The sequence below is a fragment of the Macaca mulatta genome, chromosome 18 (assembly GCF_049350105.2).
Source record: "Macaca mulatta isolate MMU2019108-1 chromosome 18, T2T-MMU8v2.0, whole genome shotgun sequence".
Classification (NCBI taxonomy): domain Eukaryota; kingdom Metazoa; phylum Chordata; class Mammalia; order Primates; family Cercopithecidae; genus Macaca; species Macaca mulatta.
The window spans coordinates 83,008,779-83,036,561 of NC_133423.1; the positions used below are offsets into that span (position 1 = coordinate 83,008,779).

The window sequence follows — 27,783 nt, forward strand, 5'->3', positions numbered from 1 at the left end:
CTACAGGCGCCCGCCACCTTGCCCAGCTATTTTTTGTATTTCTTAGTAGAGACGGGGTTTCACCGTGTTAGCCAGGATGGTCTCGATCTCCTGACCTCGTGATCCGCCCATCTCGGCCTCCCAAAGTGCTGGGATTACAGGCCTGAGCCACCGCGCCCGGCCTTATTTTTCTTTAAAAAAAAAATTTTGGGCCGGGCGCAGTGGCTCAAGCCTGTAATCCCAGCACTTTGGGAGGCCGAGAAGGGCGGATCACGAGGTCAGGAGATCGAGACCATCCTGGCTAACACGGTGAAACCCCGTCTCTACTAAGAAATACAAAAAACTAGCCGGGCGAGGTGGCGGGCGCCTGTAGTCCCAGCTACTCGGGAGGCTGAGGCCGGAGAATGGCGGGAACCTGGGAGGCGGAGCTTGTAGTGAGCCGAGATCAGGCCACTGCACTCCAGCCTGGGCGACAGAGCGAGACTCCGTCTCAAAAAAAAAAAAAAAAAAAAAAAAATTTTCCAGGCACCGTGGCTCACGCCTGTAATCCCACACTTCGGGAGACTGAGGCAGGCGGATTACCTGAGGTCAGGAGTTCAAGACCAGCCTGGCCAACATGGTGAAACCCTGCCTCTACTAATAACACAAAAATTAGCCGGGTGTGGTGATGTGCGCCTGTGATGCCAGCTATTTGGGAGGCTGAGGCAAGAGAATCACTTGAACCCAGGAGGCGAGGCTTCAGTGAGCCAAGATGGCACCACTGCACTCCAGCCTGAGTGACAGAATGAAACTGTCTCAAAAAAAAAAAACCAATATGAACTGCTTCATGAATTTGCATGTCATCTTTGTGCAATGTCACAGTAGTCTTCTCTGTATCATTCCAATTCCAGTATACATGCTGCCAAAGCAAGTATGAAATATTATTTTTCAAAAGAATTAGAACCCAAGAGAATACGTTAACTCGACTGCGCAAACACAGTCTAGTGTTTAGCAGGTCCCCAGACCGCCTTTATAAACTTCGACGCCCCCATTTGTAACCAAGACCACTCAGGCTGACTGACCTCAGAATACTATGGGTCAGGGTTACATTCATCCACCCACCGATACTGGCCCCGGTGCCCACTCACCAGATCAGGAGGACCGTGGCTGCCCTTCCCAGAACCTACAGAGAGTAAATTCTGACAACGCTTCGCTGAAGGTGCCAGATAGCAAGACAGCTCACTCCTAGCCTAACTCAGAACTGATGCCTGCTCGCCTGGCTTGCCACTGGGAGCCGCAGGTTCCTTTCCCCAGCGAGGCAGCGGGGAGGAGCAAGTGTGTTTCTGTCCTTGAAGTCCACGTGGCAACACCCAGGGCCCAGAGAGAGGTCAACACTGGGGCACCCCAGCCTTCCCAGCCTCCCCATGGCACCCTCCCACTCTCCACTTCTTGTCCCTGCCTCTGCCTCTCCCTGCACAGTTGGCAGGTGGAATGCCCACTTCTTTCTGGAGAAGCTCCATCCTTTATCCACCAAGAAGAACGTCACACAAAAACGCCAGGGTTTGATGTCATTCATTTTTCCAGATTTGGGGGTTTAGTTGAAAATGACACCACCCATGGCCATTACCAGCCCAGTTCAAGAGCCAGATCGGCCCCTCCGGGTCCCCTTCCCCGGGGACTTCTCAGCATTTGGAGAGGATGAGACCCTCCTGTCTTCATCCTCAGTGCAGCTCAGAAAAGGGCGGGAGAGGAAGAGACACCCATCAGCCATCTCCCACGGTCCAGGTGTGTGTAAACACCAGCACTCAAACCTGGGCGGTGAGCCTGGAATCCTTACTACACATGCATGAAACAGAAGCAGGTGTTCTGAGAAACAAGACTGTGATCAAAGGCATGGAAGAGACAGCAAGAGGAGGAGGAAAGCGGGCAGACAGGAGTGCATGGGTAATGTGGCTCACCCAGAGCACCAAGTCATGAATGCCATCACTGCCTTTGACTCAGGCGAGGAGCCCTGTCCTTGGCCTGCCCCCTCCTTATGGGGCCACTGGGATGTGCCCACAGCTCCTAGATGGCACCTCAGCCCCCAGACCTCAGGAGTCCCTGCCCAGACCTCCCCAAACCTACTCCTACGGCCCCTTCCTCCTGCAGGGTGGCCTGGGATGGCTGTGAGTGGGTGAGGACTGAAGTGTCCACAGGCATGTACCAGGAGACCCATCTCTGTGTGGGACAGAATTGGAGGTGGGGAGAAAGGCGGGTGTTGAAAGTGAGGACTGCAGGCTGAGACCAGCCGCCCCACTTCCATGTCCTGATGCAAATCAACGAGGAGCCCAAGAATTCTTTTTTTTTTTTTTTTTTGAGACGGAGTCTCGCTCTGTCGCCCAGCCCAGGCTGGAGTGCAGTGGCGCGATCTCGGCTCACTGCAAGCTCCGCCTCCCGGGTTCACGCCATTCTCCTGCCTCAGCCTCCCGAGTAGCTGGGACTACAGGCGCCCACAACCGCGCCCGGCTAATTTTTTGTAATTTTTAGTGGAGACGGGGTTTCACCGTGGTCTCGATCTCCTGACCTTGTGATCCGCCCGCCTCGGCCTCCCAAAGTGCTGGGATTACAGGCGTGAGCCACCGCACCCGGCCAAAGAATTCTGATTTCTTTCTTTTTTTAATTTTCTCTCTTTTTTTTTTAAATTGAGACAGGGTCTCACGCTGTCATCCCGGCTCGAATGCAGTGACATGATCACAGCTCACTGCAACCTCCGCCTCCCAGGTTCAAGCAATCAATCCTCCCACCTCAGACTCTGGAGCAAGCTGGGTACAGGCATGTACCACCATGCCTGGCTAATTTTTTAAATTTTTGTAGAGACAGAGGTCTCACTATATTGCTCAGGTTGGTCTCGAGGTCCTGGGCTCATGCAACCCTCCCATGTCAGCTTTGGGAAGTAACAGGATTACAGGTGTGAACCACTGTGCCCGGCCTAGCCTGAGAATTCCAAACTGGAACCCAGCTTTCCAGATACCACGGTGTATTTTTTAAGGTAGGAGAAGAGAATGTATCCTCTATGACTTTTGCGGCTTGTGTGCATTTGGCCACACCGCGTCACAAACAGCCTCGCCCAGGGGCAGTGAGGGTAGGGGACCAGAGCCTGGAGAGCCCCAGGCCAGGCGGACAGGTCAGGGCTTCACCTGCTGGCTCGCAGAAGGGGGTGGCCAACAGACACCAGGGAAGTCAGGGCTGGGATTCAAAGACAGGCCAAGGCTGCAGAGAGACCTGGAGCCATTTTAGGAAAGAAACGTGAATTCAGGCTTTGCACAGCAGAACTGTCCCCATGTCCTTCCTGGGGAGGCCTTGGTTCATTCTGCGGGGAATCCCTTGTGTCTTCCCTCTGATGGGAGGGAAGGGAGACAAGCTTTGCAGGGGGAAGGTTTCCTCCCGGTCTCCTCATCCTCCAGCACCGCGTTGCTCCAGACAAAGCGCACTCCGCAGGTACCAACCCCTGCAGACAGCGCAGAGCGCAGAGCCCAGAGCGAGCAGGAGCCCAGAAACCAGCAGGTCATCTTGTCCCTTGTCAAATCCAAGTGACAACGGACTTCCTGAGGCCACGCTAACTAGACCTACTTTCTGGCTCGATCAGACCCCTGGACTTAAATTCCACCCAAGGACTAACACTGAAAGGGTGCCTATTTCAGCAAACGACCAAAGCTTCTAAAGTAGGCTCTTTTAAACCACTTGATGGCTGGATTTCTTAGAGAGCGAGACTAAAGTTGGAGGAAGGGTTCCTCCAGGGATGCACAGGCCCTCCGCTCCCCACACTAGACTTCGGGCCGGCCAGATGGGTTAAGATAGCCTCGTTGGAGTCAATAATTAAGCAATGGAAACAAACAGCCTAAATAAGGGTGTTGAGGACTCAGGAGAAGGTGGCTGGGTAATCTCAGGCTCAAAGTTTGAAATGGGAGCGCAGGAGCTGGGCTGTGGCCGCCTCCTCTGCTACCTGGGCGTGTGGCTGTGTAAAGAGGTGTGGGGACCCGAAAAAAGGCCGAGGAGCTGCACTGGGGTGGAGACAGCAGTGGGGAGGCGGGGACCCAAGGCTTAAAAAAAATTCCTTAATTTGGAAACATTTGCAAAACTCCAAAAGAAAAACTTTTAAAGTTCTCCACTCCCTTCCAAACACGCAAACATGTACACAAACAATTAGGATTTTCCCAAAGTTTTCATCTAAAAAGAAAGTGCCAGTGCAAATTACAGAACATCGTCGCTTCCTCCTGTGCGGCGTTTCCAAGGGCCTGGGAGGGGACGCAGAGGCTCCCCTGGAGGTCCCAGTCTGAAGCGTTCAAGTGAGGAAACTCCCGCAAAAGCCCTGATGCATGCACACCGACCGCAGACGCCGGAGCATCCCGCATTTTGGAGGCTGAAAGGCTCTCGGCGGTCCCCTACGGTAACATTAACAGAGGAGTCCGCTGAAGTGCATTGTCAACTAGAAACAGCTAGAATTAAAATCCAAGTCACCCGGCCCGGCATCCGCGGTCATTAAAATCCAAGTCACCCGGCCCGCATCCGCGGTCATTAAAATCCAAGTCACCCGGCCCGCATCCGCGGTCATTCCTTTCCACCACGCAAAACTGGCCGGGAAGACGGACTCGCGCGCGCCCTCCCAGGCCGAAGCGCATTTCTTCGCTAACGCGTGAGGGGTCGGCTGCGTAGACCCGGCGCAGGGGGTGTTCATTTTCGGATCCAGCTCTATAGTCACCTGAGCTAAACCCCGTTCCAAAGGGGTGGGGGTCGTCGGAGCGGAAGGGCCCCTGTATCTCCGGAGACGGAAACAGCAGGACGGGGAGGCCCTAAAAACGTGCGCCCGGGGGCGCAGGGATCAGAGACCCCGAAAAGCTCCACCGCCGCGCCCCAGGGCCGTCTCCCCGCTGGGCTGGGCTCGCCGCGGGCGGCTGCAGGACTCCGGGCGCAGCGCTGGGACCCCGCGGGCCACGTCGGCTCCGCCGCCCCGACGCCCCGGCCCGACTCGCGTCTCCCTCGGGCGCGGCACCGCGAGGGGCAGCAAAACGGGGGTGGGGGCGGGCGCCGCGCCCCTTCCCGTCTCCTCCCCGCCAGCCCCTGGCCCGTCCTTTTCCGCCCGGCTCCCGGCAAGGGTCCCCGACTGGCGTCCGCGTCCTTCCTCGCCCGCTGCAGGCTGGGCCGCGGCGTCGAGCGGGGGCGGCGGGGCGGGGCCCACAGCCATTGGCGAGCGGCGGGGCGGGGGCGGGGGCGCGGAGAGTCGGCCCCGGGACGCTGGCAGCCGGCCGGCAGTTGCCGCCGTCGTCCGCAGAGCCAGTGCCCAGCGCAGAGCCGCGCCCGCCATGAGGGAGATCGTGCACATCCAGGCGGGCCAGTGCGGGAACCAGATCGGCACCAAGGTGGGCCTGGCGCTGCACGGGGCTTCCCCGCGGGTGGGCGGCTGCAGGGCCCCGGGTCTCCCGGCGCGACCCCCCACGGGCGCGCACCAGCTCTGCGCCCCTGGGTCCTCGGAGCCCGGTGCGGACCCGCGCGGGCCGCAGGGAGGGAGCGTCCAGGGCGTGGCCGGCCGGGGAACCTCCGCTCCTCGCTCCCCGCCCCCACCCCAACTGGGAGCGGCTGCCGGCGGCTCAGGCGCGCCTGGAATTCGGCCGCCGGGGCGCCCGGGGTGGGCGCGGATGGCGGCGTGCGGGGCTCTGGGTTCTGAGCGTCTGTCCCCCTCGCCTCGCCCTGCCCAAGTTCTGGGAAGTGATCAGCGATGAGCACGGCATCGACCCGGCCGGGGGCTACGTGGGAGACTCGGCGCTGCAGCTGGAGAGAATCAGCGTCTACTACAATGAGTCATCGTGTGAGTATCGCGGCCGCCGCGCCCTGCCCGGCCGGGACCCGCGTGGACCTCGGGCGCCGCCTCTGCGCGCGGCTCGTTTGCTTCGGGAAAAGTTCTCCCGGGACGTAGCGGGAGGCCCGGCCACTCCCTTCGCTCCTCCGGGGCGGGAAATCCGCCGTCAGTTTATTATTCAAGCAGCTGGATTCGGCCTATCCCGAGGGCCAGAGCGCTGGTTCGCGCTGTGAAATCAGCGCAGCGGTTCCTGTCCAGCCTTCTCTGTCTGGCCGGGCGCGGTGGCTCAAGCCTCTGATCCCAGCGCTTTGGGAAGCCGAGACTGGAGGATCACTTGGGCCCAGGAGTTCAGGACCAGCCTGGGCTGTCCACACCCCGGCCCCCTCCCGCCCCGATCTCCAACGATTTTAAAATTCGCCGGGCGCGGTGGCCCGCCCCTGTATTACCACTTAACTGAGGGCTTGAGCCGAGGAGGTCGAGGCTGCAGTGAGCTGTGATCGTGCCACTGCACTCCAGCCTGGGTGACAGAGCGAGACCTGTTAATTAGAGCGTTTCTCAAGGATCCTTGGGAAAAACAAAGCTTTTTTTTTTTTTTAATCCCCAGTTTAAAATGTATCTCTTACTGGGGATTCTTGGCTAAAAATTTGAGAAACGCTCTCTTCAGTGACTCTTCTGGTCCCTTGCAGACCTCTAAAAAGACTTTAACCTCCCTGGAAGTTGAAACTGCAGGCAGTTCTGAGCAACTAGTGGAGTTTTATTAATTTATGCAGCAATGACTGGCCGGGAACATCAGGGCATGGAAGATGAAATTTCTAGAGGACACTAAGGACAGTTCCAGTATACACTGCACTTCCTGTTAACCCCTCGCCCAGCTTGGGTACATCCATTTTCGATCTGGGTGTGTGCACTGCAGGACAGGAGTTGAAGAGCAGGTCCTATTTGGAATCATTAACCTTGTCCTCACTGGGAACAAGTTCTAGCCCAATTGGCATGAAAATTCCACACAAGAACACTCTGACTCAAAATGAGAGTGACTCTGGGGAAACAGAGCCAGTGGAGTGCTCCCGGTAACAAGGTGCTCACACTGCACATGGGCACATGTATGTGTATGCATGGGGGAGGTGTCACAAAGCAGAGAATTTCATCCAAACCTGGCAATTTTCTGTAATACATAGTTTATTTCCATGGAGCTAAAGTCCTAAAACTTCCTAACAGGAAAGAGGTGTCAGGGTGAGCTGGAAAATACAGTAGGCAGGAAGTCAGGGGACTTGATTTCTCATCCTGCCTCTTCCTGGAACCTCCTCTGCCAGGTCATGCCTGGGCTCATTCCTCATTCCAGTGTTAAGGTTCTGGGATTTTTTTTCTTTTTTTTTTTTAAGAGACAGGGTCTCGGCTGGGCGCGGTGGCTCACGCCTGTAATCCCAGCAGTTTGGGAGGACAAGGCGGGCAGATCACAAGGTCAGGAGGTCTAGACCATCCTGGCTAACGTGGTGAAACCCCATCTCTACTGAAAATACAAACAATTAGCCAGGCGTGGTGGCGGGCTCCTGTAGTCCCAGCTACTCAGGAGGCTGAGGCAGGAGAATGGGAGGCAGAGCTTGCAATGAGCCGAGATCGGGCCACTGCACTCCAGCCTGGGTGACAGAGCGAGACTCCATCTCAAAAAAAAAAAAAAAAAAAAAAAAAAGACAGGGTCTCACTCTGTAGCCCCAGGCTAGGAGTACAGTGGCACAACTGGGTTTAGATGATCCTGCCACCTCAGCTTCCAGAGTAACTAGGACTAGAGGTGCACACCACCAACCACACGTAGCTAATTTTTTTTGTTTTTTCGTTTTGTTTGTTTGTGTTTAGAAACAGGGTTTTGCTCTGTTGCCCAGGCTGGTCTCGAACTTCTGGGTTCAAGCGATCTGCCCACCTTGGCTTCCCAATGTGCTGAGATTACAGGGATGAGCCAGTGCGCCCAGCCAATTCTGTGATTGTAAGAAAGTTCCTGTACCCTCTCTGAAAAGACCCTGGGTGATCCATTTCAGGCAGCTAGAACTGGTGGGACTTGAAAGTCAATTGGTGGGAATTGAAGTCAATTCCTTTAGAAACCTGAAAGTAACTCTTGTGGATGGTTCTTTTCTCCTCCAGCTCAGAAATATGTGCCCAGGGCCGCCCTGGTGGACTTAGAGCCAGGCACCATGGACAGCGTGCGGTCCGGGCCTTTCGGGCAGCTTTTCCGGCCTGACAACTTCATCTTTGGTAGGTTCCATCTTTCTTACTTTCTTCTTTTTTTTTTTTTTTGATCAACTTAGTTTATATGCCAGATTTAAAGCATCACGTGTCATAGAAAAAGTGTGAATGGAAATCAGTGGTTCCTAGACCCACCCCTCCTTATCCCTAGCTGGGTTCATCACAAGGAAGTTTTTTTTTTTTAAATCTTGACTTTTTTGGTGGGAAGGAACCACTATATCTCTAAATGAAATTCTTCTACTGGTAGTTCTTGATTAAAAAACAAAAACCAGGCCAGGCACGGTGGCTCATGCCTGTAATCCCACCACTTTGGGAGGCCGAGACAGGTGGATCACGAGGTCAGGAGATCAATACCATCCTGGCTGACACGGTGAAACCCCGTCTCTACTAAAAATACAAAAAATTAGCCGGGCGCGGTGGCGCGTGCCAGTCAGGAGGCTGAGGCAGGAGAATCGCTGGAACCCAGGAGGTAGAGGTTGCAGTGAGCCAAGATTGCACTACTGCACTCCAACCTGGGCGACAGAGTGAGACTTTGTCTCAAAAATAGCAAAAAACAAAAAAAGAAAAACTAAGAAACAGTTTTAGACATTAGCTTATTTCTCCCCATCATTATAAAGTTATTTGCCATTTGTTTTTGGTTCCTATATTGGTTTTATCAGAATTAGGTAAATCCTTTTTTTCCTCGCTGCTTCCACCTAAAAAATGATGGTAAACCTGTCTTTCTGCAGACTTCTAAAGAAAATTATATAAAATTAAATGAAGTGGTACCATTAGTGTTATCAAGTAGAACCCACAGGATAGGGGGCAGATTTGGAAGTTTCCCACCTGACTATTTTAATGTTAGAGACCACATATCTATTTACATTATTGCTTTTAAAAAAAAAATGCCTCACTCAATCAAACATTTCCAATACCTGTGAAAGGCAGTGTCTTCCAAGAAAATGTGAAGAATTTCAAGACTGATTCTGGCTTAAAAGCACTATGGTGTAGGAATCAAATACATCATGAAAAATCTACATTCCAACCCCTTTCTCAAAAGGCACCAGGAAGAGATAGTTTAATTGAGGGTAACAGACAATCCCCATTATCCAAACCATTCCAGAGAGAAAATGATGGAAAACTTCCCAACATTTCCTATGAGGCTAGGTAGCTTCTACTAGAACATACAAGTAAAAGCTGTGTATCAAACTTACTGCAAAAATCCAAAATAAAATACTTAGAATATCAAATACAGTTGCATTTTTAAAAAAAATATATTAGTAGCACATTGTGACCAATGTGCTATTAGATAGTGTAATGGTTAGGACTCTGGCTCTGCTGCCACACTCCCTGAGTTAAAATTTTGGCCCTTCCACTCACTATGTGGCCTTAGACTTATTTAACTTACTTGTGACTTAATTTCCTCATCATAAGTGGGACTGTTTACCTCTTAGTAAGATGTAAGGATTAAATAAACACTTAGAATGTCTACTACAAAATAAGTGTTTGAGAAATACTAGCAACATCCCAGGAATGCAAGGATGGTTCAACATTAAGAAGTCTACTAATAGATTAAAGACAACATCTTAATAGATGCCCCCAAAAAGTGGAGTTTTTTTTGACTCCCAGCAGGAAACAATTTTTTTAAAGAGATTAAAGTTTTGGAGGCCAGGAGCAGTAGTTAATGCCTGTAATCCCAGCACTTTGGGAGGCCAAGGCAGGTGGATCACCTGAGGTCGGGAGTTCGAGACCAGCCTGACCAACATGGAGAAACCCCATCTCTACTAAAAATACAAAATTAGCCCAGTGTGGTGGTGCATGCCTGTAATCCCAGCTGCTCAGGAAGCTGAGGCAGGAGAATCACTTGAACCTTGGAGGCAGAGGTTGCGGTGAACCAAGATCACGCCATTGCACTCCAGCCTGGGCAACAAGAATGAAACTCTGTCTCAAAAAAAAAGATAAAGTTTTGGATGTGTTCCCGATTTGTAGAGGACAAAAAAACTTCTATGTAAGCTGGAAATAGAAAGAAACTTCCTTTATTTACAGACTATCTACCAGAAACCCATAGCAACATTATACTCCCTGGTGAAACATTAGAAGCATTCCCAGCAGAATTAGGTATAAGAAACAGATGTCCATTGTCTCTACAATTGTTCCATGTTCTGAAGGCTTTAGCCAGTGCACAAAAACCAGAGAAAGAAAATATGCAAATCATGTAAAGGAAAAGACAAAAGTGTTATTTGTTGATGAAATGATTCTCTTGGAGTTTCTAGATACACTATCAGCTGAAAAATGACTAGCACTTACAAGACTTTAGTAAGGGAGCCAGACACAAGATAAAATATTCAGAAATTAATTGTTCTGCTATCAGGTTACCAATCTTTCTGATTTGCCTGGAACTGGGAGGAGGTGTTCCTCAGGACACTAGACTTTGAGTGATAAAACTGTCAGGGTCCCAGCAAACTGGAACAGATAAATCACATTAAAAGCAATAATCACTGGCAAACACATTCTATTCACAATTGTAATAAAACTATAAATACCTGGAGACAAAATTTACTAGTAACTAGAGGTGAGGGGCAATTAAAACAAAGTATTTTTCTCCCACCAGATTGGCCAGTATTTTAGAAGCTGCTAAGACCTAGTGTCGGTGAATGTGTTTGGGAAAATAACAGCTGTTCAGAGAACTACTTAGTAGATTGAGCAAATCAGTAATTTCCATCCAAGGGTTCCAGTTCACGGAATCTGTTCTGCAGAAATGCTCACACATAGAGATTGCAGATTGGCCTCCAGAAGAGCTGAATCCATGTGCATGCCCACGGCGGGTGTCTGAGAGCTCCTCTTGCCCAGTGTCATCCTTGTCAGTTTGGAGGGACTGCTCTCTGAGTACTGTAATAAAAACCTGACTTGGATAACATTAATATTCTGTATTGTGAGGAAGGAAAAAGGACGACCCTACTTTATACAGATCAGCATTGAATAACTCACTTACTAAGTAGGTATAGACTCAGCAGCCACAGCTTCTTTCTGGACCACATTCCCAAGTTAACGTAGCCAGGAAGAAAGCACCGCACTGGGAGAGGGAAACTGAGCAGCTGACCCTAGCTCTGTGCCCATTGGGGGTATCAGTTCCCTTCTCTGGGTGTCTTCACTTCACTGTCTGAAAGGAAGGACCCCCAAGCATCTTGGGGTCACAGACCCTTGTAAGAATCTGCAAGAAGAAATGGCCCTGTCTCCCCACCTCCTTGTAGAATTCTGCCCAGTCTTGTGAGGTTCAGTGGATTTTTGGTGAGAATCTGAGCGGACAGCTAAGATTTCTTGAGTCTGAATTACAGTTGGTTGAGTCTACCGTAGTCTCAGTGAGCTTTACGAGACACAATTCGTGTGTTTCCAACTAACACACCTTTTAGAAATCACACCTCTTCTTTGATAGGCAGTGTGTGCACGTGGTGCACAGCTGGAAAGGCCATGCAGTGAAAACCCGCCTCCCTCGCTGCCTGCCTCCCCCGCTGCCTGCCTCCCCCGCTGCCTGCCTGCCCCGCAGGAGTCCTTCCTGAGATAGGGAAACAGTTACAAGAACGTCTGTGAATTTTTATAGATAAAGAAGATCTTAAAGTTTTAGTTATGTCAAGTATATACCTTCTTCAAACAAGGATATGAAACAACAGTAAAAGACAGGCATAAATGTAGCAGTTTACAACACAGAGTCAACTGTGAGCTCAGCTGTGGCTGAGAATTAATTTTAGCTCTGGGTTTCTGGCAACTAAATCCAAAAAAGGAAGCACAGCAGGTGACACAGCTGACATTGTCTCATAAAGGGGAATATATTTAAAAGGGAGATCTCCCCACCATCCTGAGTGATTTGTATTTATTTTTAATTTTTACTTTGCTTTGCTTTCTAAACTTTGCTTTTTTTCAGCAAAAACTAATATAACCACAGTCTTAGAAAGTTTAAAACTAGAGTTAAAAAAAAATTCCGTATGCCCATCATTTTAGTATAATCATTGTCAGCACTGAGGTATCTTTTTCATCTTTGTTTCTTTCTTTTTGCTGGCTTCATTAGTTGTAATCATGGTATCATTTATATCTTTTTCCATTGGACATTATAAACCATATTCAGTTTCTAAAATCCATAATTTTTAATAGCTCCATAATGTGTAATTAATTCTTTATGCAACTATATAATGGCCAATAATCAGGAAGCTGTTTCTTTCCAATTTGTTCTTAAAATGAATATTGAACATCTTGATTCACTTCAATTTGTCAGTTTCTAACTTTGATTTCAGAATAGATTCTCAAAAAGCAAAATTACTGGGTCAAAGAGTGAAGAGATTTAAGCCCTTTTTACACACTTCCGGTTGGATTAATGCCACCAGCAGTGTCTGAGAGCACAGTTTTTGCTGCACTTTTGCCTGAAATTAAACTTTTCAAAGAAACGTAGCACCTGAATGCTTATTTTATGAGAGACTCAGAGCTTTACAAACTACTTTATAGGAAGTGTAAGAACAGCTCTGAATTTGGCCCTTCTATTCTATGCTGACATAAATTGTCAGTGTAAAACAGAGAAACCTGCACACATATCACGCCAGGACTCACACACACAGGAGCCGGAAGACAGGATATGAAAATGCAACTCAGTGCACACTGCACTGTTCCCCAGGGGAAGGGTGGTTAGCTGAAACTCATGCCACACCCATTACTGCTTTTTGAGATAAAATAGGAAAAAAGTATCCAATTCTACATAGTTTAGTATGTTCACACTCAGACTTGTTATACAGGGCTTCATGTACCAGTGGCTGGTTTTATTTCTTAAAGGGGTAGTAGGTGTGTAGAGATTCATGGTATTGTTTTTCGTATGCTTTTGCATGCCTTAACTGTGTCAAAAGAAAGATGTCAGTTGTCTAAAAGGTGGGGTCACGGAAAAAGCAGCTTTCATGGAGAAGGTTTCGGCAGGTCATGGCTGTCTGGCCCCGGCCCAGTCTGCCCCAGGCCTGGCAGCAACTGAGGGACCCAACCCAGTCTGGATGGGTGCCCCGAGGAGGCCTCACCCACCAGCTGTCAGCGCAGTGCAGCCCGGACCTGGCCAGGCCTCAAGAGAATCAAAGCCATGAACTGATCTTTATGAAATGAGTGCATCACAAACTACTGAAGTGGTGAGAAGCTAGTTTCTCATAGCTGCCACTTGAGCAATTGTGAAGTTTTCTTTGGTTTATTTGAATTGAACATTGGGAGAGTGTAAGGTCTTTCTAGCTGTTGACAAATGGGGTCGCGAAGATTAAGACAAATTAAGACAGACCTACGGTGCCCATTTAGTTGTCTAACTGTCCCTGTAAGCCTTCAAAAACATTAGAAATGACCTTTGGCACATAAAAACTTCCCCGAAATTGCTTCTTGCATCTTTGCTTCGTCTGACATGCAACCCCATTTTTGATTGAATGTTTTAAGTTTTCAACAGGTTGTACTGACATGATACGTCTTTAATAGGAATTTTAGCAAGTTGACACCATTTTAAGAATTGTGACTTGTTTAAATGAATATGCTTATTTGTTAAAATAACATATTATGGAGAATGGAGAAGTATCCGGAATGTATAAACATTCTATATTGTTTAGCTAAATAGTTTTTAAGTCGTTCTCCAGTAAAAGAGGCAGAATTGTCTGTGAACTGGAGATGATCTGTCCTCACTGGCTTTATACCATATTGTTTCAGTTAGAGTTGGTAAATTACAATAAACCAGTGTCATTCCATTTCCAAATAGAGTGTGAAATTATTTAGGAACACTCACTCACATTAGTAGTGTACACTTTTAAGAGTGAAAGTTACCTGTAATCCCAGCACTTTGGGAGGCGCAGACGGGCAGATCACCTGAGGGCAATAGTTCGAGACCAGCCTGGCCAACATGGTGAAACCCTGTCTCTACAGAAAATACAAAAATTAGCCAGACGTGGTAGCAGGCGCCTGTAATCCCAGCTACTTGGGAGGCTGAGGCAGGAGAATTGCTGGAACCTGAGAGGCAGAGGTTGCAGTGAGTCGAGATCGAGCCACTGTACTGCCCCCTGGGTGATGGAGCGAGACCCTGTCAAAAAAAAGAAAGAAAGAAAGAAAAAACTTAGCAGTTGGACAGTGGCTCATGCCCATAATCCCAACACTTTGGGAGGCTGAGGCAAGTAGATCACTTGAGCCCAGTAGTTGAAGGTCAGCCTGGGCAACATAGTGAGATCCTCTCTGTACAAAAAAAATTTTTTTAATTAGCTAGGCATGGTGGTGTGCACCTGGGGTCCCAGCTATTCAGGAGGCTGAGGTGGTAGGATCACTTGAGCTAGGGAGGTTGAGGTTACAGTGAGCAGTGTTCGCGCCACTGCACTCCAGCCTGGGTGACAGAGCAAGACCCTGTCTCAAAAAAAAGAAAGAAAAACTTTTCTGTAATGAATTGCTGGTTGCATAGCAGTCATGCCTATTTGATTGTTGGAAAGTTTTATGGGAAAAGAACGAAGCACCAGAAAGGTAAACATTCTTCCAGCCTCTTTCTGTATTTCTTTTTCTTCCAGATTCAGGGCTAGAAGAGGGGGCAGGAGTGCACAGACCCTTGATAGTTACTCCATCACCCAGTGTGAGCTCGAAACCAGAGGGGGGACTCAGAAAACCCTGGGTACCTATTGCAGCCCCACTGCCAAAGCTTAGAGTTGGCAGCCTCCTGCTAACTGTCTGAAGTCACTAACGTCACACCGTATCAGTACAGAAGATGTTCAGTTCACAACTCCCAAATATTTAACTGGAACATCTGTTGCTAGGAGACAGTAGCAAAATATTTTTCAGAAGTCACCAGCTTCCTACTTTCATCAAGAGCACAGAAAATTTCGTGGCTAATCATGCTATAAGTATTGAGGAAGCTGGGTAAATGGTGTGAGCTGCAAAGGGAGTCAAGTTCAGCATCTCCGTCCACTTACAGCTAGCTCAAGGTCCGATTGATTGGGGTTCTATGTTTGCCAAAAGCTACCTACTATTTTCAGTTGTTGGTTTCTGCTATTTTAATGAAATAGGTCCTAGGCTATTTTGACAGCTGCCCTGGGTCTTTCCTTTGTAAAATGGGACATTTCTAGCACTGAGTGTGGACCAGCCCTGAGCTCGTTCCTCCCAATGCCTATGTTGTAGTCTTGCCAGGTGCTGCCTGAGAAGTTGGGTGGGGAAGGGGTGGAGAGAAGTTGGTGGGGGCTTAGGAAGGACAGTGACTGTTTTTTTGTCTACTAAGAGAAGGCAGTCAGCCAGGTTTCACTGTGCAACACAGCTGGGCAGGAAGAAAGAGAATCCTTTGTTTGTAAGAGAACAGTCACATTCTAGACGCCGTCTACGGCTTGTGAAAAACACAAGGAAACGGCCACCTGAGAGTACTAAAATGGCCAGGCCCATGGGGTGTGCCGCAGGCACACAGCAGGCACCTGCCTAGCCCGGCCCCTCTGCAGAGCCACAGGGTCCTGCCGTGCCAGTGGCACTGGGCTTTGGACTGCCAAGTGGGGCAAAGGCAATAGGAGAGAAAGGCTGAGCTGACTTCTCAGTGGGACTGAGACGGAGATCTAGGGAGGCTGACGCTGCAAACAAGTGCGAGCGCCCACTGTGGTCAGTTTCGGCTGGCCAGTTCTGCTCTCTGGAAACTTCAGTGTTTAATATTTAAATGTGTGGTTTTGTTTGTTTGAGATGGGGTCTGGCCCTGTCACCCAGGCTGGAGTGCAGTGGTGTGATCATAGCTCACTGTAGCCTCAAACTCCTGGGCTCAAGCAATCCTCCCACTTCACCTTCCTGTGCTAGGATTATCGTAGCTGGCCTTAAAAAAAAAAGGGTTTAATGTTTCCATGTCAAAGTTAAAACAAACTGCTTGTACATGTTTTTTTCAAACAGTACACATAGATTGTATATACAGTGTAGAAAGGGAATGCTCTAATGCCTTCTACTAGTGGCCCCTGAGGTTTTATTCCCTAGGGGGATAACTGAGTGTGTAGACAGTTGGGCTGTGTCCTGTTGGCATTTTTCCTTTTTTTGAGACAGAGTTTCGCTCGTTACCCAGGCTGGAGTGCAATGGCACCATCTCGGCTCACTGCAACCTCCGCCTCCTGGGTTCAAGTGATTCTCCCGCCTCAGCCTCTGGAGTAGCTGGGATTACAGGCGCCTGCCACCACGCCCAGCTAATTTTTTGTATTTTTAGTAGAGATAGGGTTTCCCCATGTTGGCCAGGCTGGTCTCGAACTCCTGACCTCAGGTGATCCACCTGTCTCCCAAAAGTGCTGGGATTAAGGCATGGGCCACCGCACCCAGCCCTGCTGACTTTTTTCTGTGTCCACGTGCACTTAGGCGAGCACACACAAAGCTGATTTTGTTTGGGGAAAATGGGATACTGCTACATACACCATTTTGCAGCCTTTTGAAAAGTTCACTAATGTATCTCAGACATCCTCCATGACAGTCACAGGGCCTACCATTGTATGTGTCATCATTTAGTAATTTCCCACTTACTGATGACATTTTAAAATTTTTCATTAAAGAAGAGCTGGGCTCAGGGGTTCACACCTGCAATCCCAGCACTTTGGGAGACCAAGACAGGATGATCACTTGAGTTTAAAAGTTTAAGACCAACATGGGCAACATAGGGAGACCTTCTCTACAAATTTTTTTTGTTGTTGTTAGACGGAGTCTCGCTCTGTCCCCCAGGCTGGAGTGCAGTGGCGCAATCTCAGTTCACTGCAAGCTCCGCCTCCCGGGTTCATGCCATTCTCCTGCCTCAGCCTCCCGAGTAGCTGGGACTACAGGCGCCCGCTGCCACGCCCAGCTAATTTTTTTTGTATTTTTAGTAGAGACGGGGTTTCACCGTGTTAGCCAGGATGGTCTCAATCTCCTGACCTTGTGATCCGCCCGCCTCGGACTCCCAAAGTGCTAGGATTACAAGCGTGAGCCACCGCGCCCGGCCAAAAAAAATGTTTTAATTGTCCCAGCTACTCAGGAGGCTGAGGCAGGAGGATCCCTTGAGCCCAGGAGGTGGAGGCCGCAGTAGCTATGATTGCACCACTGCACTCCAGCCTGGGTAACAGTGGAAGACCCCATTTCTTTTTTTTTTTTTTTGAGACGGAGTCTTGCTCTGTTGCCCAGGCTGGACTGCAGTGGCCGGATCTCAGCTCACTGCAAGCTCCGCCTCCCGGGTTTACACCATTCTCCTGCCTCAGCCTCCTGAGCAGCTGGGACTACAGGCGCCCGCCACCTCGCCCGGCTAGATTTTTGTGTGTTTTTAGTAGAGACGGGGTTTCACCCTGTTAGCCAGGATGGTCTCGATCTCCTGACCTCGTGATCCGCCCGTCTCGGCCTCCCAAAGTGCTGGGATTACAGGCGTGAGCCACCGCGCCCGGCCAAGGAAGACCCCATTTCTAAAATAATAATAATAAATTCCTTTATACTTTAATCTTCACTTGATTATCATAAAATACATGTTTTAGTTAAAATGTCACAAGCAATATATAAAGCTAGAACTGAACTCCCTTAGGACCCCATCCTTCAAAGACAACTGTCTGTGCTTTCTTAATTGCATTGTACATGTTTTAATAAAGTAATTTTTTTTTTCATTTTGCTAGCTAGCTAGGTAAAACATTTCCATGGCATAGGACTTAAAAGGAACAAAAGGGTATACAGTGAAAAGTTGATCTCCTTCCTACCCCAAACTAGTGTTAAGATTCTTGAATGTCCTTTCAGATATGTTCAGGCAGACACATATATTCACATACATACAGTGGAGCCAACTGTATACACTGTTCAGTACCTTAGTGTCCCTCCCTGGCTCCCCAGCAACATATTTTGAAAATCTTTCCATTTCACAACTATGGCTGCCTCATTCCTGTTGATGGCTGAGAGTATCCTCTGCAAAGATACTGCCATGGATTTAACCAGTCTTCAGGTAATATGTAGGTTGTTCCCCTTTTTATTCTTATAAACTGTTCCTCAGTAAACATTTGTATATATGTCATTTTGCACATGTATGGGTCTACAGAAGTATAATTGCTGTGTCTAGGGGGATAATTTTGATAGCTGTTCCAGAGGCCACTGCCCTTGGCTGTCTCCACCAGCTCCTGTGGGAAGTGGCCTTCCCCAAACCCTCACCAGTGCCACTCAGGTGTTCTGATCTCTGTCAGTTTCATAGCAGAAAAACAGAATCTCCTTGTTTTAATTTGCCTTTCCCTTCGGAGAAGGGTTTAGCATTATTTCCAGCACCTAAGCTATTGGAATTTCCTTTCCTGTGAGCTGTATGTTTAGAGCCTTTGCCTGTTTTCCTAACGGCTGTTGTTTTTCTTACTGATTTTGTAGGACTTCTTTAGATATTTAAGGAGGGTATCCTTTGTATGTGATAGGAGTTATTAACAGTCCAGTACATTTTAACATTAAGTTCAATACACTGAATGAAGAATCCCGGACTTTTTCTTGCACTGAACACCTACAGTGCTTAGCACGATAAACGCTTCGTTCTCCCTCCAAGAGTAGGACCAGTGTGTAAGGCTGCACTTGCTATGCACTGCGGAACCCAGGGGTGCCACCAGTAGACCTCACTGTGAGCAGGCCGGTGTCCCCAACTGCATGGGAGCCCCCTGTCCACTAATTAAAGATCGACAAGTGGAAGGCAGCTTGCTTCCCCGATATAGCACTTGGCAGCTCTCAGAGGCAGCCTTGGTGGTTTCACTGCTTCATAGCTCAGTGTCCCCAGGGTGTGTGCAGCATCAGGGATGGACCTGCCCACGTGAGAGCAGAGAAGCTGGTCTTTGGGCAGTGGTGTGAATTGTTGCCACCAGCCGTGTGTAGACAAAAGTCAAGTGGGAGTAAGTGGGGAGAGGCCTGTATAATGCAATGCAAGTTTTTATGATTTGAGTTAGTTAAGTCTGCAGCCCAAAATTTCATGAAAATATTTAAAACATTTTATTAAAAATTAAATTGATAAACTCATATTAGAAATTAGGTATTTCAATTTTCCCAACTCTAAGTATACTGAAGTAAATTGCCTTAAAGTGAAAGAGTGAGAGTGTATTTAGTAAGTCTTGGTTAAGCGTTTTTGCTTTACATTCAGAAACAAGAAAAGAATGACTGATATAAAATGGCATGACCTGCAAGTCAGGTTGTTTCCAATTCTGCTTTCTTCAAAATCTAGTTGTTGGCCAGGCGCAGTGGCTCAGGCCTGTAATCCCAGCACTTTGGGAGGCCGAGGTGGGCACATCACTTGAGGTCAAGAGTTGGAGACCAGCCTGGCCAATGTGGTGAAACCCTCTCTCTACTAAAAAATACAAAAATTAGCTAGGTGTGGTGCCAGCACCTGTAATCCTAGCTTCTCGGGAGCCTGAAGCAGGAGAATTGCTTGAATCTGGGAGGCGGAGGTTGCAGTGAGACAATATTGTGCCACTGCACTTTAGCCTGGGTGACAGAGTAAGACTCCATCTCAAAATAAATCAATAAACAAACAAAATTGAGTTATGACGTGAAAGATGATTGAAAATACTTTTTTTTTTTTTGAGACAGGGTCTTGCTCTGTCACCCAGGCTGAAGTGCTGTAGCACAGTCGTGGCTCACTACAACCTCCATCTTCTGTGCTTAAGTGATTCCTCCCACCTCAGCCTCCCGAGTAGCTGGGACTAAAGGCATGCACCACCAAACCCAGCTAATTTTTGTATTTTTAGTAGAGATGGGGTTTTGCCATGTTGCCCAGGCTTGAAAATACTTTTTGATAACAGGTCACTATTTGAATTTTGGGATGTAACTCTGAAGACAAAGAACTGAATGACATTGTAGAACATAATTCATTCCCATTTACATGTATCTGTAGACAAGATTTCTCATATATGTAAAAATTAAGAGGAATAGAGTTGATCCCAAGCCTTGGCCCATTCTGGCAGTATTTAATATTCACCCTTGGATAAGTGAACTAATAGGGAAAAAAAAAAAAATATATATATATATATATATATATATGTAGATAACATTACTTAAAACTTTGTAATCACAGGAAATTAAAAAGAATCAACTTCAACTGATTGGAATCATTTCTGATTTTAAATATATTCTATCGATATATTTAACAGAGTGTTTTTTAAAGTGATTATATTATTTCCAGAAAATAAATTATATGCAACTATTTGATTTATGAAAAATAATAATGTTAACTTTAAAATGAATGAGAAGTATTTAGTATCTAGTTTTTTCAGATGTTCATTAACCAAGTGTAGTGGCACGTGCCTGTAGTCCCTGCTACTCAAGAGGCTGAAGTGGGAGAATCACTGAAGCCCAGGAGTTCCAGGCTGCAGTCAGCTAAGGGGGTGCCAGTGTTCACCACCCTGGGTGACAGCGTGAGACCTTGTCTCTAAATAAACAAATACAAATGTTGACAGCAGTGTATGAAAGCCATTGCATTATGTGAAACTTGTAGTGCCAGAAAAGCAAAAGCAAAAATTAGTTCCTCCCACTCCTCTTTAAGTGCATCTGTTCATATGGACATACAAACTTGTGTAATTTTTACAGCTGGGAAAAAATGCTTCCGCTAGTGAAATACTCCATTTTAAAATGAGATAAAATGAAAAATAGGATTTTAAATTTAAGAGCCAATCTTTCAGATTCAAATATTTTTTAGATAAAGGTATACATAAGCCTGTCTGGCAAAATGCACCATTATGCAGAAAACAGACTAACTAGGTCTCTTTCTTGTTACTTGAACTCTGCATAAAATACAGACGTCTTTCAGGCATATTAAGCTCCTTTTCTCAACTGGCCTGGAAAGAATTTGAGGGCAGGAATTACTTCCTGTGCTTAGTATTTAATTATAGGGGCAGAATAAATAATTGATTCTGCAAACATTTTGCAACAGTAATTCTGGTTGATGAATGAGGGGCTCCATTAACATGAAAAAGTGTCAGTTTTGAAAATAAAATACTTAATACATAGTACAAAATTCAGAAAGCCCAAAGGAGAGAACTTTATTTTGTTGTTTTTTTGAGATGGAGTCCCACTCTTGACACCCAGGCTGGAGTGCAGTGGCACCATCTCAGCTCACTGGAACTCCACCTCCCGGGTCCCAGGTCCAAGCAATTCTCCTGCCTCAGCCTCCCAAGTAGCTGGGACTACAGGCTCCCCACCACCACGCCCGGCTAATTTTTGTATTTTCAGTAGAGATGGGGTTTCCCCATGTTGCCCAGGCTGGTCTCTAAGTCCTGACTTTAAGTGATCCACCCGCCTCGGCCTCCCAAAGTGCTGGGATTACAGGCATGAGCCACGGCGCCCGGCAGGTAACTTATTTTTTTAATGTATACCTTTTGTTCCCTTTGAATTCTACCATGTGCATGAATTAACCTATTTAACATGGAACAGCCAGTCCAAATGTATATACATCTTTAAAACTGATCAGTAGCTACTCTGACTTGCCTAAAAACGTACCAGTGCACCTGCTCACCTGCCCCGTTGGTGGGTGCCTGTTTCCCCGGCCCCTCCCTTTGGCTAACAGCGCACCATGGAACCACTTCACGCCCTCCTTGTCGGTGCCCAGGCACGGTGATGGCGCAGCCCCTCCCTGTTTAAACGGCACGGGACTCTCTTTGTTGCAGGCCAGACGGGCGCAGGGAACAACTGGGCGAAGGGGCACTACACGGAGGGCGCGGAGCTGGTGGACGCGGTGCTGGACGTGGTGCGGAAGGAGTGCGAGCACTGTGACTGCCTGCAGGGCTTCCAGCTCACGCACTCGCTGGGCGGCGGCACGGGCTCGGGCATGGGCACGCTGCTCATCAGCAAGATCCGCGAGGAGTTCCCGGACCGCATCATGAACACCTTCAGCGTCATGCCCTCGCCCAAGGTGTCGGACACGGTGGTGGAGCCCTACAACGCCACGCTGTCGGTGCACCAGCTGGTGGAGAACACGGACGAGACCTACTGCATCGACAACGAGGCGCTCTACGACATCTGCTTCCGCACCCTGAAGCTGACGACGCCCACCTACGGGGACCTCAACCACCTGGTGTCGGCCACCATGAGCGGGGTCACCACCTCGCTGCGCTTCCCGGGCCAGCTCAACGCCGACCTGCGCAAGCTGGCGGTGAACATGGTGCCCTTCCCGCGCCTGCACTTCTTCATGCCCGGCTTCGCGCCGCTCACCAGCCGCGGCAGCCAGCAGTACCGGGCCCTGACCGTGCCCGAGCTCACCCAGCAGATGTTCGACGCCAGGAACATGATGGCAGCCTGCGACCCGCGCCACGGCCGCTACCTCACCGTGGCCACCGTGTTCCGCGGGCCCATGTCCATGAAGGAGGTGGACGAGCAGATGCTGGCCATCCAGAGCAAGAACAGCAGCTACTTCGTGGAGTGGATCCCCAACAACGTGAAGGTGGCCGTGTGCGACATCCCGCCCCGCGGCCTGAAGATGGCCTCCACCTTCATCGGGAACAGCACGGCCATCCAGGAGCTGTTCAAGCGCATCTCCGAGCAGTTCTCAGCCATGTTCCGGCGCAAGGCCTTCCTGCACTGGTTCACGGGCGAGGGCATGGATGAGATGGAGTTCACCGAGGCCGAGAGCAACATGAACGACCTGGTATCCGAGTACCAGCAGTACCAGGACGCCACCGCCAATGACGGGGAGGAAGCTTTTGAGGATGAAGAAGAGGAGATAGACGGATAGCCGGAATAGAGGAGCCGCCCCAGCTCAGATCCTTCAACACGCAAGTTCCTTCTTGAACCCTGGTGCCTCCTACCCCATGGCCCTGAGTGGTGCACTGGTCCGTTGTGTTGGTGTCGGCCCCTCACAAATGCAGCCAAGTCATGTAATTAGTCATCTGGAACAAAGACAATACTTTAAAATAGCAGAGAATTACTTGCGGGTTCTACCCAGTCAGAAGATCACACCATGGAGACTTTCTACTAGAGGACTTGAAAGAGAACTGAGGGGCCACGAAATAAACTTCACCTTCCATTAAGTGTTCAAGCATGTCTGAGAATTAGCAGGGGAGTTAGAAACAGTCTTTTTCATCCTTTGTGATGAAGCCTGAAGTTGTGCCGTGTTGCCTTATATGAATATGCAGTATGGGACTTTGAAATAATTGATTCATAATAAATTACTAAACGTGTGTCTTCATCTCTCTAGCCATGTGCATAAATGACGTAAGCTACTTTGTATGGTTACATTGGCTACTCGGGTCACTGGTCTCTCCCTGGGGTGAACTCCTCCCCACTTCACGAAAACAACGGAGGAAAGGGCTGTTCTTTAAATGGAGGCTTTCAGCGGGGCGGCCAAAACTGTTGGTAGCTGGAAGGCAATGTAGCACAAACAAAAGCCCCTCTTCCCATCCGCAGCCACCTTTTAGACGCCCACAGAATCCCAAGTCAGGTCCTGGGCTAGGGTTCCCCAACCTTCTAGCCAGAGGAGCCACAGGAAAGGCCTTTTGGCCTCCAGACAAAGCCAGGGGAGCTGGGTGGGAGCTGGGGTACCAACAGCCAGCCCTGCGTGGAAGGGACGGGCCCTTTTCTGCTGTGGCCCATCACACTTGATGGCTTCTACCACCGGCCACGCCTTTGGAGGTTCCAAAGACGGACTCCATGGGGCACACATGGTAGGTAGCCCTGCTAGTGCCTGGTACAGACCTCACTGTTGACAATATTTCTGCTTTACTTCTTCCTGCCCTCTTGAAGCTGTGAACATGGGACTTGCTATGAGCACAGCATGTCACCCCCGGGTGGAAGCGTCAGTGCCAGTGCCAGCCCCCCTGCTTTGCCTCCCATGTGGGCAGCCCCCCCAATCCCTCCTGTCCACCCGTCTGGGTTCCTGAGTGACCATCCTGGGCAGAGCCCACTCTGACCTGTGTTGGACAGGGAATGAGAGACAAAGCTTTGTCATTCAGGGCCACTGAGGGTTAGGGTGCCCCACAGTACAACCACAACACCCGTGGTCTGTGATCCCAGGCCTTACATTCACTAGCAATTTTGTTAAGCTCCAGCCTTGGGAAGATGGAAACTTCATCACTAAACACAGCAGCATGACTTGAGGTGATTACAGATCATTTTGCAGAAATCTGAACTATTCTGAGACCACAGTAAAAATAAATCTTACCAGCTCACCACTACATCTGTCCTGAAAACATGTTCCGTGTGACCATGGAGAGGAAAGATCCATGCGTGAGCAGGCCCCACATGGTGGTGGCACAGGTAGCCACGGCTCCTCCTAGCACAGAGGGCCACTTGCGCAGGCTGAGCAGCGGCTCTAGGCCACGCTGGCAGCCGTCCAGGGCCCAGAGCTTAAGGTGGCTCACCTCACCCAGAAACACGGGTGACACAGTGCTGTCTGGCTTTGTCACTCTTACTGTATCAAGCCTGACACACAGTGGGCCCCACTCTCATCCCCTGGGAGGACTCACAGCCAAGGCCTGTGAGAGGGCAGCCCACGCTGGCTCCACGTCTTGCAGTGGTTGGGTAAGGAGTAGAGAGTGTCTCCTACCTAATTGTCTACTGCCTGTGTGGTGAAAAGCACACCCGGCACCCTCACAACTGTGTGAGCCTCAGCCTGGAAACCATGCTTCATTGGGTACCTCCCAAAAACACCCCATGAGGAAAGGAAGTGGCCAGTGTGGCATGCCTGCAGGTGCAGAGGTCAAGCAGGGGATACCTGTTCTCCTGGCATGCTGAGCTATGGAGTCCAAACAGCTGCTTCCATGGCCTGCCAGGGGACAGGTGGGCATTTCAGGATGCTGGAAAGTAGCCATGGATGGAGCATGCATGGCCTGGGGCCATGGCAGGGATGCCACTAGATTGTGTTAATTCTAAAGCCACTGTTCTGACATCAACACCACACAAGGCAAGCTGGAGTAATGTTAAAAAGCTGGAGTGCTGTTAAAATAGACTGCTAAAAATGTAAATAGTTAAAAATGCCAGTGTCTCCTCCATGTCCAAATAGCAGCAATTGATAGAAGACTTAGCAAATCTTCCTCATGCCATCTTTTTTTAGGAATTATGATAATAGGTTTGCAACACTACAGACTCACTTTTCTGGAAGCACATAACCAATAACTCCCTTCTACTAGACAATAGGAGCAGGTTACCATTCAGTCCACTCCTGAGATGTCCCCAGAGAGCCAGGGCCCAGGGGACTCCAGCTTAGTTCCACTTTACCTTCTCTGAAATCCAGGTGACGGCTCAGGTCAGCCTGCCAGGCCTGCTACAGTTATGCGTTAACTTCTAGACCCAGGAGGTGTGGCCAACATCTGGCCATGACTGGCCTCTTGAGGACTGCACTGGGTGGTTATGGTGAATTCAGGCCAGGACCAACCCCTCAGGACCCATGTACTTTATATCCAGAGCGCAGTGCATCTTTGCAGGACATATAACTCTAGAAGGTTCCAACCTCCTGTGGGAGCTGATGAGAACCAGCGAGGCTGAGATTTTGAAGGACTCTCCTCTAAAAAGCAAGAGAATTTAATTTCTTGCCATTATGTTTTCTAAAAATATCCAGAGCATGAACAGGGGTCCTTTATGTGTTCTGAAACAAGGTACAGTGTGGACATTTTATTATGTAAAGAAGCCATATTTACATAATACATTCATATTTTTAAGTATGTTACAGCTCCTGTAGAAAACCATTCCATTAAGACAGCAACAGGTGATCTGGATTCAATCTTTAAAATATTAAGTCAAATTAAAATGTTCTTATCAGGACTCCAATTTAATTTCACAGCCCATCTGCACAGGGGAACTGAGGAAAAACAGGAATGAAGAGTGGGCGACAAAGAGAAAGCATCTTCCCACACGCTAAGAGTCCAGTGCAACGATCCCTGCCGCACGGTCAGCCGACCCCACTTGGTGCCCCAGGGTCCAGCCTCGGCCACTCTGGGCTCAAGCTTTCCAGCCCATCTGGGAGCCCAATGAGGCTGTGGGACAGTGTGCATTTCCCTCAAGGCCTCCGGAAAGTCACCTGCCACCCACTGTGACCTCCGAGGCTGAAAGGACTAAGGACTCCTCTCCCCATCATTTCAGCCTGGCCAGTGGCTGGCTAAAGTCAGCGCAGCATTTCCATTCTTCTGAAGGCCACAGCCGAAATAATGCACCAGCTGAAACCACAGCGGACAGACTGAGACGGCCTCCCTCTGGGTGTCTAGTTGGCAACTTTCTCACCCGGGGGCTCCTCTTTCTCCTTTTCCCGCTCCTTGTTCCAGTCCTTAAGGCCTTCTGGAAGCGAGGTGTCCTCGTCCAAGCTGCCAGTGCCTTCCACAAATTCTTCATAGGTAGATTTTTCCGCAAATGGTCTGGGGCCCAAAAGTTCAACCATATCATTCTTATCTAATACTTCTTTTTCTAACAACAGAAGAGCAACCTGAAATATGAACAATTTCCATTAAATACAGTTACTCAGCAAAGTCTATTCAGAAATATTAATTTATTAAAATGAGTGACCCCATTCCACAAAAGGATTTAAGACCAAAAAGGGATTTAAGATATATATAAGGTTGCATAGTTTTAGAGTAAGATGTGCAAAATATCAAAGCAACCAATGTCCATCTGTAAGGGACACATTTCCATACTAGACACATTTCCATACATCTGCACAATAAACACTGACCATCTATAATAAAGGAGGAAGCTGGCCGGGCGCGGTGGCTCGTGCCTGTAATCCCAGCACTTTGGGAGGCCGAGGCGGGCAGATCACAAGATCAAGACTATCCTGCCGAACATGGTGAAACCCTGTCTCTACTAAAAATACAAAAAAGTAGCTGGGCGTGGTGGCGCACACCTGTAGTCCCAGCTACTTGGGAGGATGAGGCAGGAGGATCACTTGAACCCGGGAGGCGGAGGTTGTAGTGAGCCAAGATTGCACCACTGCACTCCAGCCTAGCGACAGAGCAAGACTCCTCTCACAAAAAAAAAAAAAAAAAAAAAAGGAGGAAGCTGTGCATGTTCTGTAAACATCTCAAAGACACACTCTTCAATTAAAAAAAACAAAGATGTTCAGTGTGCGCAGCATCTTACGTTTGCTTTTCGGAGGCAACAGGAATGTATCTTTTTATGTGCGTTAAAGCACAATAGGCAGCCAGGCACGGTGGCTCACACCTGTAATCCCAGCATTTTGGGAGGCCGACGTGGGTGGATCACCTGAGGTCAGGAGTTCGAAACCAGCGTGGCCAAAATGGCGAAACCCTGTCTCTACTCAAAATACAAAAAAATAACCAGGCGGTGGTGGGTGCCTGTAAACCCGGCTACTTGAGGCAGGAGAATGGCTTGAACCCGGGAGTCAAAGGTTGAGTGAGCCAAGATCACGCCATTGCACTCCAGCCTGGGCAACAGAGCAAGACTCAGTCTCAAAAAACAAAAACGAAAACCACAAAAACCAGACTAGGCAGGAGCCATTAGCTTAGGGCTTTTTCTGTACCCAGAACCCATCCATACACAAACAAACAAACTGGAACTTAACCTAGACGCATTCTTTGTAACTAATTTCAAATTAAGCTTCTACCAATCATGAACAGCCAACCAGCCAGCTAGTGGCAGAACTTGGGACCATGCATTGGACCACACAGATAAGGCAAACGCCCAGCAGCAGCCACTCAAGCAGTCATGCGCCGCTAACGATGTTTCAGTCAACGATGAGACAGTGGTCCCATGAGATTATAACACCTTATTTTTACTGTACCTTTTCTATGTTTAGATGTGTTTAAATACATTGTGTTACAATGGCCTGAAGCATTCAGTACAGTCACATGCGAGCGGGTCTGCAGCCTTGGAGCAATAGGCCGTACCACAGAGCC

The 27,783-nt window shown here is 48.8% G+C and overlaps 3 protein-coding genes and 1 non-coding gene across 20 annotated transcripts in view; 1 reads left to right on the top strand and 3 right to left on the bottom strand.

The window, feature by feature from the left end:
- Nucleotides 1-756: 756 nt before the first annotated feature.
- On the bottom strand, nucleotides 757-5,317 carry LOC144336544 (uncharacterized). 2 transcript variants are annotated; one of them, XM_077975401.1, is made up of 2 exons: nucleotides 4,697-5,317; nucleotides 757-877 (listed from the first exon to the last, which is right to left on the bottom strand). In XM_077975401.1, the coding sequence occupies exon 1, from the start codon at nucleotides 5,315-5,317 to the stop codon at nucleotides 4,817-4,819; it is 501 nt and encodes a 166-aa protein (XP_077831527.1). In that variant the 3' UTR covers nucleotides 757-877; nucleotides 4,697-4,816. The 2 variants fall into 2 exon arrangements, with proteins under 2 accessions (XP_077831527.1, XP_077831526.1); XM_077975400.1 differs by lacking the exon at nucleotides 757-877 and adding an exon at nucleotides 4,144-4,379.
- LOC114673953 (U6 spliceosomal RNA) lies at nucleotides 788-889 on the bottom strand. The gene has a single exon (XR_003724789.2). It is a non-coding gene; the product is annotated as a U6 spliceosomal RNA (small nuclear RNA).
- On the top strand, nucleotides 5,157-27,350 carry TUBB6 (tubulin beta 6 class V). Of its 10 annotated transcripts, none has more exons than XM_077975389.1 (5): nucleotides 5,221-5,354; nucleotides 5,692-5,800; nucleotides 7,925-8,035; nucleotides 21,613-21,735; nucleotides 21,982-23,129. In XM_077975389.1, exons 1-5 carry the CDS (start codon nucleotides 5,298-5,300, stop codon nucleotides 22,674-22,676), a joined length of 1,095 nt encoding a protein of 364 aa, XP_077831515.1. In that variant the 5' UTR covers nucleotides 5,221-5,297; the 3' UTR covers nucleotides 22,677-23,129. The 10 variants fall into 10 exon arrangements, with proteins under 10 accessions (XP_028693770.1, XP_077831515.1, XP_077831509.1 ...); XM_077975383.1 differs by having other exon boundaries at nucleotides 21,613-21,638; nucleotides 21,711-23,129; XM_077975387.1 differs by adding an exon at nucleotides 17,828-17,943 and having other exon boundaries at nucleotides 5,318-5,354; nucleotides 21,613-23,129.
- Nucleotides 25,514-27,783, bottom strand: part of AFG3L2 (AFG3 like matrix AAA peptidase subunit 2) — a 50,154-nt gene continuing 47,884 nt past the window's right edge. For all 7 annotated transcript variants that reach the window (XM_077975363.1, XM_077975364.1, XM_028837935.2 and 4 more), the window contains one exon: nucleotides 25,514-26,354. In XM_077975363.1, coding sequence (XP_077831489.1) covers nucleotides 26,136-26,354 — 219 coding nt within the window. In that variant the 3' untranslated portion in view covers nucleotides 25,514-26,135. The remainder of the gene's footprint in view (nucleotides 26,355-27,783) is intronic.